Source organism: Lepidochelys olivacea (assembly GCF_965140295.1).
Source record: "Lepidochelys olivacea isolate rLepOli2 genome assembly, chromosome: 7".
Taxonomy (NCBI): Eukaryota; Metazoa; Chordata; order Testudines; family Cheloniidae; genus Lepidochelys; species Lepidochelys olivacea.
Window position 1 is genome coordinate 10,370,220 of NC_140417.1, and position 17,945 is coordinate 10,388,164.

Genomic DNA, 17,945 nt, shown 5'->3' on the forward strand with positions numbered 1-17,945 from the left:
CACTATCAAAATCTTATGTCCTGAATGATGCACAGAGTGTAGAAACTGATCTCAATGTACAAACTAACCCAGCTACCAGCTTTGGGCTACATACGTATACAACTGATTATAGGCAGAGCGGGTAGCAATGCCTCTCGTTCAGGTTACCTAACCTTTCCATTCATTCTAAGATCCTGTGTTCAGTGGCTTATAACTGGCATTTTCTAACTTCCGAGTTCTTGATTTTGCAAACTTAATTTCCTTTTAATGTAATTTTTAAAAATTCCATATGTTTATGGAGAGACAAGGTGGGGGAAGGTATCTTTTATTGGACCAACTTCTGTTGGTGAGAGAGACAAGCTTTCGAGCTCCCACAGAACTCTTCTTCAGGTCTGCATAAGCTCTGCATAAGCTCGAAAGCTTGTCTCTCTCACCAACAGAAGTTGGTCTAATAAAAGATATCTCACGCACCTTGCATCTCGAATATCCTGGGACTGACACGGCTTTAACAACATGTAAACATACATACATGTTTAATGCATGCATCAGCACCTAGTCCATATTCTGCCACTCCAAGGTAGGCAAGATGTCAGCCAAAACTACTGCACTATGTTCCAGTACCATGAAAACCCAACAGCCAATCCGTGCAAATCTTATTAACGAACTGCCACAAAAGGACCAGCACCTTAACTAGATTGTTCACCCTTTCATCCTAAACATTCTTTTCTATTTAGGCTTCCAAAAGAAAAGCCAGAACACCCTTCCCTCCCACTTTTCTTTCACTGAGTTTTATGCAGGAGGATGGGTTGGCAGGTAGTCATTAACATGTTATGCAAGTGGGCACATAATGCAGTATAATGTAAAGTGGAAAATATTCTACAGCAATTCTTCTAGAGACTGAGATTTTCCATGGGCTGGTGGTCATTAGATTTGGTTTCATTATGGGTGAAACTCACCCTTATGCCAGCAAAAGCTTTCTATGCCATGTCAGCTCCTTTAGGCTGTATTTTTAGGGTTTAAGCGGTGCGTGGGTTTCATGCTGGCCTTGAGCACATGCGAAAATTTCACTCCATATTTTTATTTTTGTCTTCAGTGTAAAATATTGAGTACCAATGCCCCATAATATGAACTACTTTAACTTTAGACCTAATTGGACATGTTTTCACCACTCGATTACTGCGTTATGTAGAACTGAAAATCTGAAATAAATGCTTAGTTTACAAAACAAAAATGCCCTAGCTCCTTCTCTGAGTGAGCAAGCAATCAGAAACCCAAAGCTCTGGGTTTGTTGCTGATGAAGGATAATGCAAGATGTAAGCACAGACCCAATGTTGCTCTTCTGTCTTCGCCACTCTTGTGAGCAGCCAACAAGAATTTTGAAAGGCATCCAGCTCACAAGAAAGCAGATATGAGTAGAGAGGATTGCATGACATCCACAGTCTTAACAAACCAATCCATTGGCTGTCTGGTAGCGAGTAGCCCAGCTAAAGAGCTGCCCTTTTAACAGTGTTGCAGTCCTTGTTGCCCTTGATTTTTCTGTGTCAGTGATGTAATACAAACAAATTTTTGTAGGAAAATTTACTGTAGGTACGTCATCCTTTACATTTCTTTAATTTGTGGTCCTCCTGACTTGGGCACAAAAAAGATGCACTTATTTTTCCCCACCTGCCTGCATTTGATCTCCAGCTACAATTTAGTAGAGAATAAAATCCCACCTGAACTCTGGCAAGTCCTACTACATTAAAAAAATGCCAAACCCTAACCTATACATACATACACATACACACACACATTTCTCTAAATGGCCCCTGGCAAATTGGCGTAACACCAGTAAAAGTTGTGTTTTTTTAAGTATCAATCCCAAAGATGTTATCTGAAATAAAATCCTCATTACTTCAGATTCTGGAGGCAAAATGTGACCTTACTCTGCATCTCTAAATCGAAACCATTTGTGTTGTCACCCTTAAATAACAATGCTGGCTGGTATAAAAGCACAAAAATGCACTAGGACATTTGTTTTATTTCCTAAAAGGTAAGTAGACCTAGTAAGTGCATTGTTCCACAGTTAAACTGAGAGGCTTGAGCTAAACTGGCTATTCAAAGTTAGAGGCATTTGTGCTTATTTCAATACTCTGTTAGAAGGCAAAAATGTCCTTTCCTTGCCCCTGCATCTGACATCTGTGTATCAGTGGGTCCAGTGACATTTCTTTACTTAAAGACTGCCATCCTGAATCTCTATGTTTATCAAATAAGAATCCATATTATGCCAAGAAAACATTACTCCAAGCTACCTGAAATCATAACTATTTCCTACATCGCTTTCCTAAATCTGTCTTAGGGCTTGTCTACATGGACACTAAGGCCCGGTCTACACTACAAAGTTAGGTCAATGTAAGCCGCCTTGCACCAGCCTAGTCATGCACAAGTCTACTCTTAAATGTGTCACCCACTGATGTAAGTGCCCTATGACACCAACATAGTAACACCACCTCCCAAGTGGCATTAAGCCATGGTCAATGTACTGATGTCAACAGTGTAAGGGTAGACACTGCATTACCTATGTTGATCCTAACAGTTCTCAAGCAGCTGTCCCACAATGCCCGACACTGACTGCTCTGTTCACAATTGTGAACTCTGCTGCCGGAGTCATTAGACCAGAAGGTCCCCCGTCCCTTTTAAGCCCATGAATTTGTGAAATACCTTTTCCTGATTGCCCAGCTTGGACAGCGCACATCACAGTTCTCCATTGTTGTGCGCAACTACCCAGCTGACCATGCCGGCTACATGTACCAGATGCACTCCAGCTTAGAGCAGACAGGAGCTACTGGATCTCCTGGGCCTGTGGAGAGAAGAAGCTGTGCTCCAGCCATAGGAATGTGGACATCTGTGAGCAGACTGCATGGATGATGCAGGAGTATGAGTACAACGGGGACCAATAGCAGTGCCACATAAAAGCAAGGGAACTGCAGCAGGCCTACCAGAAGGCCAGGGAGACCAACAATCGATCTGGTGCCAAGCTGCAGACCTGCTGCTGTTACAAAGAACTGCAAGCTGTATTTGGAGAAGACCCTGTCATCACCCCATAGATCACTGTCGATACGTCCAAAATGCCAGAGCCATAGGCCCCTGGCATGAACAGTGAGGATGAGGAGGAAATGGAAGAGGAAGAGCAGGAGATGGGAACATGCAAACAGGGGGTCCAGCTATGCTGTGAGCTAGGAACTATTTGAGACTCCATTACGGTCCAGTCAGTCAGTCCTGGCAGTCAGTAACATATGAGCCTGATGTAGGGAATGGATCCTCAGGTAAGTGTGTAAATTTATTTCCCATTGCAATGATGGCGCCCTCAACTAACAGGGCACAACAATCGACTTTTCATTAATTTACTCATACTAGAAGAGGTAGTGGTACAACAAAGAACGGTAGAGTTGTTATCTGCATTTCACTGCACTGTAGAGTTAGGCGAGGGGGAGCCATGTGGAGCAGTTTATGTACATAGGGATGTCTCTTGAATCCTCTCAAGAGATCTTGATGACACTTTCGTAGAGGGACTCTGCAATCTTCTCCTGACTGCAACCTTATTTCTTCCTCTGCAGTAGGACAACTTCCCGCACTAGTCAGAGATAACTTTGGCAGGCACCACAGCAGTACACAGGCTAGCAACATAGGGGCCTGGGCGGCTTCAGAACAGCAGCAGCAGACATGCTCTATCTGCCTTTGTTACTCTCAGGAGTGAGACATCAGCTAAAGTCACCGCCACTCATGGAAAATGTTGCCAGTAGTATGACCATAGTTTCAAACAACTGAGCAATTCCCTCCTCACCTCCCTCACCCCCTGGTGGGTCCCACTCACCAGGGCTTGTGCTTTGAGTGGCGCCATGCACAAGCACTCTCAAGCAGATGTGTCAATGAGCATGTCTTGTTTAAAACTTTAGGGGAGCCAGGGCAGGGAGTTCTGAATCTTAAGTTTCGCTTTCTGTTGTGACTATATTGATAATTAATGGCACTTCCATGTGCTTTATCTGCAGCTGCTGCCACTTCAGCCTTGAGGGGTCCCCCTTCCACACTCATGGAATGCCTGAGCCAAATAAGGAGGAAAAAGACAAGAACTTGGGGTGACATACTCAATGAGATCCTGCAAGCTAGTGCTGTATCAGACTGTGAGCACGGGGCCTGGAAGATGAACACTGCAGACAGCCTGGAGAAGGAAAGAGTAGAAAGGCCCAAGAGTCCCAGCAGGAAAAGGAGAGGGAGATGCACCAGAACATAACGGGGCTTCTCTGGCAGCAAACACAGATGCTGCAGACTCTTGTGGGTCAACAACTTCAACAATCCTGTGCTCGCCTCCCTCTGCGGTCCATGGAGAACTCCACTGCAGCAACTCCCTGCACAACCCCCCTCAATATTGCAGGTGGCACCAGGGGCCACTATCCTACCCCTACCACTCCACCCTGGGGGGCATTAAAGACAACCACAGCTTTACAAGCACTGACCTCTGAAAGCCACAGTTGGTGTATGTGTAACAAAAATGGACATGAATGTTCTTTCACCTTCATAAGTGCTGTTGTATTAATTTGTTAAGTTTTTAATGTATTTGCTTTAAAATTGCAAGGACTTTTCTTTTCCCTGATTTTGTTACAGAATAAAATTCTACTCTTTGGAACATAATTCATCTTCATTAGTTCAGAGCGTATGCTGCAGACTACCTAGCAGTTCTGAAAGCAACCAAGTACATGTTACTGTATGGTGTGACACAACTCATAGGATCAGTGACACACACAGTGTAATAATCATAAATGTACAGCAAGCACTGCAAAAATTAATAGGTGCATTGACAGTATTATATTCGCACATGTACACCAAGAACCACATAATTCCTAACAAGCCCCAAAACAGCAGGGCCAAATAAAGCTCAGTACACCACAAAGCATTACTGAGGCTCACTGCTCCTTCAAAGTCTTTCCTGAGCCATGTAGCTCTGTGTTGAGCTCTTCTACTAGCCTTTGTGTCTGGCTGTTCAAACTCGGCAGACAGCCACCTCCACCCTTCACCCTGGCAGCAGCTTTCCCCGCTATCCGTCACAGATACTATGCAGGACACAGCAGGCAGCAATAACCATTGGGATATTATTCTCATTGAGATCCAATCTTGTGAGTCAACACCACCAGCATCCCTTCAATCTACCAAAAGCACATTCAACTGTCATTCTGCACATTCTGAGCCAGTAACTGAATCTTTCCTCAGTGCAGTCAAGGTGGCCAGTGTATGGCCTCATAAGCCAGGAGAGCCTGGGGCAGGCTGGGTCCCCAGGATCACTACAGTCATTACAACATTCCCAATGGTAATCCATCAGTCAGGAAACAAAGTCCCTGCTTGTAGTTTCTGAAAAGTCCTATATTCTTAAAAATACGAGCATCTTGCACCTTTCCTAAGTAGCCAGCACTGATGTCAGTCAAGTGCCCCCAGTGATCCACCAAAGCTTGCATACCCATAGAAAAGTAGCCCTTTCTCTTGACATACTCTGTTGCAAAATGGTTTGACACCAAAATAGGGATATGCGTGCCATGTAATGCTCCACCACAGTCGAGGAACTCCACCGCTACAAAACCATCCACTATGTCCTGTACGTTGCCAAGAGTCACAGTCCTGCATAGCAGGAGATGATTAACAGCCCTGCACATTTGCATGACAATGACCCCCCACAGTGGATTTCTCAACTCCAAAATGATTTCCTACTGAGAAGTAGCTATCTGGCATTGCAAGTTTCCAAGGAGCGACTGCCACTTGCTTCTCCACTGACAGCACAGCTCTCATTCTGGTGCCCCTGTGCTGGAGGGCTGGGGTGAGGTGAGCTCGGCACACAGACCCAGGAATGTGGCCTTGCACATCTGAAAGTTCTGTAGCCACTGCTCATCATCCCAAACCTTTATTCTGATGCAATCCCAACAGTCAGTGCTCGTTTCTCAGGCCCAGCAACAGCACTCCACAATCTGTAAATGGTCCCTGAACCCCACCAACAACCTTGAATTGGTTCTCACCATGTCCCACAGCAATTTGTGCTCCAAGAAATTGTCATATTCTCTGCTGAGTTGGTTCTTCTTGCAGCTCTGCAAAACCGCTTGTATGTGCACCCTGTGCTTGCAATGCTTATGACAATAGTGCAGAGCTTTGAAGGCTCCATGCTTCTGCCAGATGGCAGACCGCGAGGGGGTGCGCATGGGTTTTGAGGATTTTGAAAACAGGTGCAAAAATTATGGCCTACGGGTGACATTATGGGGTGGAGACAGTTGCACTGTGGAAAGTTAAATCCTTGCTCTCGGTCTCCCCTGTGCAACTTATTTTGGCCCAACCATGTATTGCCAAAAATACACAAAAGACAATGTGCTAGATGGTGGCAGGTTGCACACTGGGATATCTACCCATGATGCACTGCACATCGATAAAAGCCCTCCCAGTGAGTAGGCGCACCAACAGAAGGCACCAAGTATGCATTTATACAAGCGATATACTAACTACAATGGCTTTATGCTGACATAACTTGCATTGACCGAAGTTTGTAGTATAGACGTGACCTTCAGCTGTGCCTACAGCTTGAGCCAGGGGTGTGATTCCCTGCTTGGGTAGACATACTCGCACTAATTCTAATTGAGCTTAGCACACTAAAAATAATAGCGTAGCTGGGGTAGCACGTGCAGTGATGAGGGCTAGCCACGCCAAATATGTACCCATGGGGTCTGGACAAGTTTGTATCTGAGGAAGCTAGCCCTTGCTGCTGCTCGTCCCTGTCAGTGCTCATCACAGCCACACTTGTATTTTCAGTGTGCTCGCTCGACAAGAATTAGCACAAGCACATCTACCTGAGCTGGAAACACCCCCCTAGCTCAGGCGTAGACGTGGCCTTAGCTTGTGGCAAGCCGGTGCATAAATCTACCTTGCATTTTCCTGTCTCATGCTAAATGCCTGTGGGAACCCTGCTGCTGAGCACTGAAAGTTCAACAGTGTGCTTTGAAATGGAACTAGATTAAACTGCGCTAGGGAAATTTTAGTGTGTGGCAACAGGGTCCGCACAGACACTTAGCACGAAGCAGCCTAACTGGGGGTAGATTAACACCCCAGTTTACCATGAATTAAGTGTTCGGGTAGACAAGCCCTTAGAATTTTAATCTGAAATGTTTTGGCAGAGCTATGCTGCTAAATTTGTGCAGTTCTTAGCCACATCTGAAATGGCCTAACTTTATCTAGCACTACTAGCCCTGTATTTACAGAGCATTACTTTTACTACCAAATAACCCTTGAAGAGAAAAACAAGAAATATGATTAAGAATAAACTGAAAAGCTGAACCTGAAATAAAGCTGACACTTCAGAAATGTCTGATTTTACACTTATTTTAGAGATCTATAGGTTCATACGGAAAAAATAAAATACGTGCTCAATTTAAAATAAGTTCCAAATGAATTTTGTTTTAAAACAGTCATGGTGGCTAACAAAACTCACAAAATAGCGACACAGCTGACAATGCTCATTACATTTGCCATATTGTAACACTTTAAATTATGTTATTGCACTATTTTAACTGATTTTTTAAAAACAGACACAACATTTAACTTAGAATAATAATTCTGTTTACCTGAGATGCTCTGCATGAAAGTTAGAAACTGTGAATCAAATTTAAATTAAAAAAAAAAGTGAAACGTACCATATGTGAGAGCTTCACTATTTACAGTGTAACTTGCCGTTTTGCAAACATTCTGTCCAACTAGTGCTGAGTTCCTTTTCACTTGCTGTGGTACAATGGAGCTCCAAAAGAGAAACAACACAATCCAGGCCCACAAAAAGAGAAAATCACAGAACTTCATTACTGGTCTCATGTACATAGGTGTAAATCAGCCCTACCTCTGGTTACACTAGTATAAATGTAATGTAAGTGGGACCAAAATCATGTCTGTAAGACACGACCTCTGTGAAGCAAAGGCTGACTGGTAGGATGAAATTTGTAAAACCAATGCAACATTATCCTACCTCCAAAAGTGATAATGGAGTCCCGAATACAGCCTGCTCTTTCACATTAACAATGTATTTTAAAATGTATTCTATTCCTAAGCAGTGAAATTTATTTTAAAGTATTTCAACACTCTATGCATATTCTTGTTGGTCTGAAATCACTTAAGCCCCAGTTCAGCAAGGTCCTTAAGCACATCCCTAACTTTAAATGCATGATCAGTCCCATTGATCTTAAAATGATTATTCATGCACTTTAAATTAGGCACATGCTTAAGAGCCTTGCTGGACCTATGGCCATCATGAAGAAGAGTTCTATGTGAGTTCAAGACCACATTATATCTTATTAGGAATAATGCCTTTTTATATTTGCCCTATCACTGACCAAAACTTTGGTTGCATCCCTTATTATACAACCCATAAGTACACAGAACCTCTTACAATGGTTTTAATAACATCAATCATTTGAAACAGACTTTTAATTTATATCCCATACCCACTGAATTTCTCTATCAGTGCAAACAAATACTAGCTTTAAATAGTAGCTTTAAAATGTCCCCTTGTTTATTTTCCCCTAACATGGCTAACTGGTGAATATATAACTTTTTTTGCTTTGATGAGTAAGCATGAGCAAATATAGGCATGTAAATTTTACAAGAGCAGAGTGTGAGTCTATAAAAACAGCACAGTCCTGTCATTTCACTGGGGACTTTTCATACAATATACTAGGTTAAAAACCAAAAACAACACATTTCAAAAACCATATTTCCTTGAAGAGTCAATTTAAACTTAACTTGCTACTGGGTTGTTTAGTTTTAATTTTAAAGTAAAAAGTTATACCATAAAACCCCACAGGAGCAGAGTTCCAAAGAGTGCTTCCAAATTTAGATGTACACATAATTCAGATGCCCAATGACCCAGTTTACTTACACACACACACACCGCAAATATGGAGGCCCCATAGCCTCAATGTGGTTATCAATGATTTTAGAAACAAACCAAAATTAAACTAAAAAAAGCTCAGCAAGTGGAACCAAGCAGCAGTTTCCCCTCACCCTTCAGCAGTAAGAGATAATTTAAGTCTTGTTGATGTCAATAAGTGGTTATAACAAAAGACATTAGTAGCAGAGATGATAAAGAATGTTGCACGAATGTTCTCAGCATGGTTCATTGACAAGAGAGCTAAAAACTGTATTATTAAAAAAATCATTGGTTCAAAAATCCTGGCAAGGTAGCCATTCTATGTTAAAACTTGGTTAATTTTGCTAGCGCTGCTTCATCTCTGAGCTCGCAGAGCCAGAGCTTTTCTGATAAAAAGCAAAAGACATTTTACGCACAATTTTCCCTCTACTAGAAAGCGGTATATTGTGCCCTTCAGTGAACATAAAATTGATATTATCATCTCTTAGTTTATATCTCACTACTTAACCTTCAGATTAAAAGTTATTAGATTTGAATGACTAAAAAGACATCATGTCACCTTCCAGTCAATGCTGGGAGATCGGAGAACTTGGGGGGAAAAGGCCTGAGCGATAAAAACACTAAGTTACAATGTATGGAAAGTCTGTCTTTTATTCCCCGTGCTGAAAAAGACTCTACAATAAGATTGATCTTTGATGAGGTTATTGTAATCATGAATTACCAGTGCAGTAAAATGCAAAACTAGACACAATCCTGATGCCTGTAAGTAGTTTAATCTATACTCTTAAATGGCTCTTTCAATGACAACAGCAGTTTAATAATTACACCCCATATCTTCCCAACAAAAGTAACTCAAAATGTGTTTTACCTTAAAGCCTAACAAACAAGTTTAGTCTATCCCAGTTGTGTCAATATGGAACAAAGACTTTTATCAAAGATCTACTTTGGTAGCTTTGTTTTAAAGAGATAAGTCCACTTCATGATCAGTGGGACCATAACATTTCTGATGCAATTTATAACCTCCTTTCATGTTTTTTAAAAGATGAAACTGTTAGTAAATGTGTTGTTAAAAAATGTGACAGCATTCAATTCATTTGTACTCTGACATATACTGAATGACTTCTATTCTGCTGACATGCTCAGGGTCTAACCGATCACCATATTGGGGGTCGGGAAGGAATTTTTCCCAAGGTCAGATTGGCAGAGACTCTGGGGTGTTTTTGGCCTTCCTGTGCAGCATGGGTCACTAGTGTTTATGGGTTTGAACTAGTGTAAATGGTGAATTCTCTGTTACTTGAAGTCTTTAAACCATGATTTGAGGATTTCAGTAGCTCAGCCAGAGGTTAGGGTCTATTACAGTAGTGGGTGGGTGAGATTCTGTGGGCTGCAGAGCAGGAGGTCAGACTTGATGACCATGACGGTCCGTTCTGATCTTAAAGTCTATGAGTATAAAATAAATCTCTTGAAATTCCTAATTTACCAAATTAAAGCAATCACTGAATAATATACATCATAACCACTTTACCACACATTTTCCTCTTTCTTTTGATATGGAAGAGTTTGGTGAAACCATATATCCCTTATGACACTTGTTTTCCTCAGTGTGAAACTTAAATCTCAATACTGCCATTGCATAGCACCTTGCTACGCATGAACAGTCCCATTGAAGTCACTTAGACTACTTATGGAGTAGAGAGCTACTCATTGTGTGTAAGGTATCAGTATTTGGCCAAAATGTCTTTTGTGAGAGGTGTGAATGTTTTGTATATCTCATGTATATGAATAGGGTTCTATTTGTCTGCCAATTTATCAGATGCATTTGTTCAAAGGTAAATAAAGGTGTAAAAGTAGGAAATATGAATGGAAAATTAAACAACATTTTATCAAATTCTGCTCACTAAAAAACTGCTTACCTTATTTTTGCAGACACAGGTTAAACATACTATTTAGCTAAACTCTTCAGAAAGTTAAGTGACACTTGAGAATTACAGTATAGTCCAGTTCAAAGAAAGCGATGGAAAGAAACTTTCTTACATAAAGTGCAATTCTCTATATAAACTTCCTTCTTGTTTCTCTATGTACCACTTCCATTTATATTGCTATTCTACTTTGACATAAAAGCAGTCACCTTGTAACCCTTTTTATCAAGTAATCTATGCACTACCTAAAACTACACTACACTGCATCAGGCAAGCTATAGGTTTACATTATACAAACATTCCAATTCTGCCAGCTCAGCACTGGTTGTCAATAAATGCAAGCAATTGCAAAACAGCAGTGTGTTTTTTTTTTCCTTAAGAGAACACTGATATCAGTCTGCCAGTTTTGCAAAATAAACTCTTTGCAATCTCTGCAGCTAATCTGTCAACAAATTACTATTAAAGTCATACCTCCTAAAAGTTCAAAAGAATTCTGGATTAGACAAAAGATATGGAGCTTTAGACTCTTGGGGCAGTACTTGAAATTATGGTATCAAACTGGAACCGTCTATGGACGTAGAGAGGTTTGCATTTCTACCACCATGCAACAGAGCATTTCAGGTCTTGCTGGAATTCACCTTTATGTCCCATCCTTTTCACTCCATTCATATTTTTTATCTTTCTATGAATAAATTAATAACACTTTAATGTACAGTAACAAGTTACAATAAATTACACTGAACATTATATGGTTCTTCAGAATCAATGGGTCATATTCCCTATTGAGGTAAATCCGAGAAACTCCATTTAAGTAACTGGAGCTGCACCAATTCACACTAAAAGAAGATCTGCAGTCATTACTTTTGGTCGGCAAGAGCTGTTATATTACAGCTCCCTTGAGGCATCATGACTCTTAAAAGCCCCTCGGTCATTAGACGTTCTTGTTGAACTCTTCAGGTTGTGATTTGTGTAAGCAACTGGATATTGCCAGAGTTCTCAGTTGCTCTGTCGAAGCCTCTCTGGCCTATTACAATGTTCTGTCTCACTCCTGTTGTCTGTTTAGGCAGCTGGGAGTTCCTCTGGGCTGCTCCAATGCTCTGCTTCAGTTGTCTATTTCAGTTCTACTTGTGGAGTCTGATGCTCTAGGTTACCTTGATGCTCTACCTGAGGTCTCACAGGCAGAAAACAGTCAACAAAACCAGTGCTTGAGAAAAGACCCAGTTCTGAAAGATGCTGAACATCTTCAACTCACACTGAACACAGGAGAAGCTGAGGAGGATAACTGCCTCTCTTAGGAGGCGCTAATATCTTGTGAGAATGTGTTCTTACTACGCTTTCTGTCCATTCCTGGTGCTGATTCTTCTGATCCCCTTCCATACAGCTCTCTAATTTTATCTCTCTTCGCATCTCCCCAGCTGCCATCTTCACAAAGGACCACCTTAGCTCTTCTAGATAGTATTTTACTCCACAAATATTGCCACTGACATTAATCGGGACTACTCATCTTGAGTAAGTATTACAGAACTAAGCCCCAAATTTGCTACTCAAAGGATGATTTAACATGTTACAAGAAATATTAGCACTAAGACCTATTTAGTTTTCCTCTGCACTATCTCCTGCAGTGGAATCAAACTAATGACAAAGACAGTATAGTACTTGTACTAGATTCATCCCTGCCCTGATTGCAAGAGTACCCACAATCCATTTCATTCCTCCAAAATGATGAATACCAGCATTACTTGATGTTTTGCTAGGATATAAGATTTACAAAAGTGAATGGATTTGTAAATTTGTTAAAACCTCCTGAATCAACCATTTTTTTTAAAAAAAGGTTTGTTTCCATAATTCAAAGAAACACATGTTGTCGATCCTTGAAAGTCACAATCTTAATAAAAGAGTTCAAATTCTAAAATCTGAGTAAGTGCTTTATCCAAAAGCACTGCATGGCAGCATCTCACGCTTGACCATTGCTCATCATGGGAATGCAGTTAACCAGCAAACCGCAGAGGAGCCAAGCGCTCAATCTACTCTCTGCTTATTTTTCAGAAAACACAAATGCCAGGTGGCATAAAGAAACACTTAGACTGAAATGCTCTTAAGAAATAGCTGTTTTATTTAAATAACCATTCATTTGTATTGAAGCAGCGTTATCTAGCACGCATTCTGTCAAGTGACCTGAGAGCATATGTTGTATATGGAGAAACATCTAAACATTATGCTCTGTGTTGTATGCGTATCTGTAAATGCTTGCATTAGCAGTCTGAAAACATTTTTCTTTCCGGCATTTAAAACTATTTTCAAAACACAATGATTGATACATTATTACACTAGTTTTGACAGTCCCTTAGATATTGCATTCTTTTTTAAAGAGGTGTTATAAACGAAGCAAACGGCTGACTTTTTAAAAAGAAAACTCAATAGAAAAGAGACTCATCAAAACAAATTAACAGTAGAATTAAAACACAAAACAAGAAGGCCTTTGCAAACCTAGAGGAGAGCATGTTAATCAAAAGCTATTATATTACTGGCAAAAGAGATACAGGCAAAGGGTAAAAACTAAGTACAAATGAGAATCCTACAAAATCTGCACCATAAAGAAATTCTCCCCCAATCAATTTCTATCTTTAACTCCCAGGTCTGGTAGGGCCTGGGAGCATGATGGAGGAAGCACATCCAGCTGTTCTGGGCATCGTTTGGGAGTGGGCTGGAGGACCCCACAGAATTCTTTTTGGAATGCATCAGTCTCTCTCCTTAATTGACCAAATGGGTGGCTGTTGAATGATACAGAACATTACATACAAGATTAAGTTGTTACCTCACTCAACAGCGATCCTTCTGGTTGATTAAGGAGAGGCACTGACAAATGCTCAAGGGTGATAGCTTCAGTGTAGATTAATAATTGGTGATAAGGAAGAAACATCCCAGTTGTGTATTTCTGGTCTACCAAATGCTATATTTGGGTCATTTATTTTTTCATGCATCACTAAACAAAGGGGGTGGGGTGAACACGGGACTGAAAAATTCCATAGTGTTCAAATCAAAGAAGTGTAATTAATTCATTTGGATATGAAGCCTTTTTAAGAGCAGACCTTGGTGCTGAATGTACTTCTAACGTATTTTACAGTTCTAATTCTCTTCTACTGTCCTATATTAATCAAAGCCGTAACCCCTGTTGTCTTTGCACTACGAATCAGAATGTGCCCCTGGCGAAGAATGAGGGAAAAATCAACAGGAATTAAGTTTCAGTGCAACTGTTTACTCAACTATGGCCTGCAGTTATTGAAATTTTATCCGTGGTTTTGTGTGACTACTGCAGTAATGAATTCAGCATGGCTGTGACTTTCTCACTGATGGTATTCTCACTTCAAGTAAAAACCTGTAGAATGAAAATGATTCAAACAACCAAAGTCTATTGCATTTAGTATCATACATTTCTCTGATCTGCTTAATCTGAAGCTTTCTGTCTTACACTGGCAAACCTGGCTACTTGTTACTTCTTAAGCCTTCGGTTTTGCCTTGTTTTCAACTGCAGGTTTTTCTTCACCACAACAACCTGCTGAAATGATACTGCGCACTTAAGAGAGACTTGCACAGCCGCCAAAAGCTTATTTAAAAGGTTTTAAGAATGTTTACTGCATTACAGCTAGTACGGTTTAAGCATAAACACATTCACTAGACTGTTGTAGCACAGCCTTTGTTCCAAAAATGTGTTAATGATACAGGCTAAGCAGTTTGCTATAAGTCTTCCTCTAACCAGGGTTTCAAAATTTTATAAAGGGAGAGAAAAAAAAAAAGACAACATGTTATATGGCTAATCTACTAACAATAACACTGATGAACTCAATCGCTTCTGTCTAAAATGTAATAATTAACATACATAGGGAACACATGAATACATAATTTTGCTCTGGATGATTCTGTCGTAAAAACAGGACTGATGTGATGATTTCATTTTATTTAATTTTTTAGTTTCATTGCAGTAGGAACCTCGACAAACCATTTAGCTAACAGAAAAGACTCTGTTGATAGAGGATGCTAGGTTATATTAAAATTTGTTGCAAAAACAAAACTCAGAATTAGTGATTCTTCCAACCAGTGACATATTTTGGAAACTAGCATACAGTGGTTCACCCAGGTACAGCGACCAGGCTCTACACATTTAGACAACAGAAATGGACTGTGATCTTTGGATCTTTCCAATGAGTTCAGGAGAAAGGGCACTCATTGGAAAGAGAAGAGAAGTGCAAATTTTCCTTTACATTATGATTGCATTTATCTAAGTATTACAGGGTATATCTCATACACATGTATGAAGGCCCTCCTAACCATTTATTTGACTGGCAAATATCGAGGGTTTAAGAGCTAAATACTTTTTTTCCCCCCCTTTAGGAAGTGAAGTTGTAAATATATCGTACAGTACCTGCTGTTGCTGAAGATGTGCTAAATCTGCAGCCCCAATTTCAACTGAAGGTGTCTCACCGTTGGATCTCACTTCCCGCAGACTGCACTCTAGTAAATGGTTGCCACTGCTTGCTCCATTCTGAATAGCTGAACCGTTACTTTTTGTCTCAATCCCAGATTCTTGCATCATGACTCAAAAACCTGAAATAATTTAGGAGAGGAGAAAAAAAAAAAAGCAGCTGTTAAAACAGTTGCTGTATATAAGGAGACATGCCCTGTTTTAAATCCTGTCAAAGCTATAAACATGTGTCATTTCCCTTCATACAATTTATCTTTCATTAATGGTTCATGTTACCAGTTTATTTCTAAATATAGCATTATTTGCTCAACACTTACCCTTACAGAAAAAAATATTTTTCAAACGAACACACAAAATCAGTAATTACAATTTTCTAATTACATCTGTATATTTTACTTCAAAACTGACAAGTCATTCTGTGTAACATGTTATGGGCAACAACAAAACCTTGATACATAGTGGACAGACGCAGAAAGCTGAATTGGACCGTTGAGTATTCAGATTTCCATTCACACCAGGATTCTGTCAAATTAGCAACTTTCATTACTATGAACTACCCAGAGATATTTCAGGTTTCTGCAAGGTGCCGAGCAACCTCTGAAATGTGCTGAGCGCCATCAATTTTCCCTGAAGCAAATTCTTTTCTTCCAGGATTCATTCAGCCGCTCACAGGATTCTGGGCCCTTTGAGTAAATCTCCTAGTTACTGTTATCCATCTGACTTAATATACACCTTAGTGATACTACTTTACAACTAGAATTAGCTGAAGTATTTGCAACAAACAATGTATCTGAACAATACTGGCCCTTATTTGTGAAGCAGTCGTAGAAATCATGACCCCTTTGTGAACACATTAACTATTTGTAGATATCTGTCAAGTAGTTTACATGAACACAAATTTTAGTCCACGGGCTGTTCACAAACCATTCACTGACTTTGATCATTTGCAATACATTATCATGGTGTCTGACCGATCATCTAAGTTAAAGATATAAGTTCTCCTCTTTAAATGGATGACAATTTTTTTCTTTTAATCTGGAGACTAATGAATAGCAAATAACATTCTTCAGTGATGAATTACTGGACAACTCATTGTTTATGCTAAAATTCCTGAAAGTTCTGGGATTCTTGAAAGTTTCCATGAACAAAGAGGTTGTGGTGAGAACTCTGAAACTTGGGAACAATGTGACTCCAAAAATAATACTAAAGTGAAGTTGCCATATTTATTTGTGAAACTATTCTCGATTATCTTTTTGTGCAATTTGACTGGCTCTATTATAGGTATTTCAATCCACTAGCCCCAATGTTAAAGGATTAAAATGCCATTAGTTTTGTCTGTTTCCGTTGTCTCATCCTTCCTTCCTTATGGTTCCTCATTCCTCTTTTTATTGCCCAGAATCACTTGCCCATGGTGACAAGAGCTACTCGCTAGGAAAGACAGACACACAGTAAATGTTTCACAGCAGTGCTTGGCAATACGGACCATTAGTAGCTAGAGGTAGTATGTTCTTGGTCGTATATACAACAGAATTAGGAAAACAGGATGCTTTCCCAACAGAGACTTTCCCCAAAGGCATCAGTAAGGAAAGCTTGCCTGTCTCCATCTGAATTTCAATGAGCAGCCCAGAAAAGCAGATCTTTTGTTTTCAACTGCTCTCCACTGGCAATAAAAGGCCCATATTTAAGGAGAAACCTGTTTAAATTCAATAACTCTTAACCAGTTCAGAAACAGGAAGAAAAATTCCCCCTCCCAGCACATGTGGGAAAACATCAATCAAAAGAGGAGAGAGAAAGCAATGCATTTCTAATGGAAAAGTACTAGGGGAAAATACTTTCCCCAGAAAATCTGTACAGGCATAATTTTGAGCCCTGAGACATCTACTGTACGATATTTGTTGGAGACTGAAAGGTTTTTTCCTTCCAGTGCCAACTTCTTTGGGTTAGCTGCTCAGAGCAAGCAGCCCCTTTCACTAACATTTCAAGAGTAGCCCAACTGTCAAGCATTAAGTGACATGTAGCATCCAACTACGGTTATTGTTTAGCTCTGTGGGTTGCGCTACACTGCAGCCAAACAAACATATGCCACTCACTAATTTGGTAAATTTGGATATTCATAATGATGTTCCATAAAGCTAATAACCAAGATGTCCTATCTGGGAAGCAACTGACTAAAAAAGGGCTTTGTCATATGCATGCTACAACATTAGCATTAGTTTCTGATTCACAATCAAGGCTGGGGAAACCAAACATAAGAAAGACCCCACTCCAGACACTAAGGATCTATTCACCCTACATGCTATGCACCTCTTTCACATTTATGAAAGGTGGTAGAACAGATTCAAATGTTCTGCTTACATTTAAATAAATTTCATCTAGTCTATGGAAACTCGTTTCAATTCACTCTGTGGGATCTCTGAATCATGCAAAGAGACAAAAGGACTACAAGCTTCATTATACTGTTTCTGTCAGTTTCCTTGTAAAACTTCACAGATCTAAATTAACAAAAACCTTTCTGTATGTAACTAGACAATGCATTTTGTTCTTAAAATTGATCCAATTCTGATGTAGAGTACATGTTGTCTTTTGCTCTTTACACACGTTACATGAAGGAACCACACAGGCATGGTAATAGCCGTGTTTGCTAAAC

The 17,945-nt window shown here is 40.1% G+C and overlaps 1 protein-coding gene across 12 annotated transcripts in view; it reads right to left on the reverse strand.

Annotated features, from left to right (window-relative positions):
• Positions 1–17,945, reverse strand: part of FOXP1 (forkhead box P1) — a 494,495-nt gene that overhangs the window by 193,194 nt on the left and 283,356 nt on the right. For all 12 annotated transcript variants that reach the window (XM_084634567.1, XM_084634565.1, XM_084634566.1 and 9 more), the window contains one exon: positions 15,239–15,420. In XM_084634567.1, coding sequence (XP_084490693.1) covers positions 15,239–15,409 — 171 coding nt within the window. In that variant the 5' untranslated portion in view covers positions 15,410–15,420. The remainder of the gene's footprint in view (positions 1–15,238; positions 15,421–17,945) is intronic.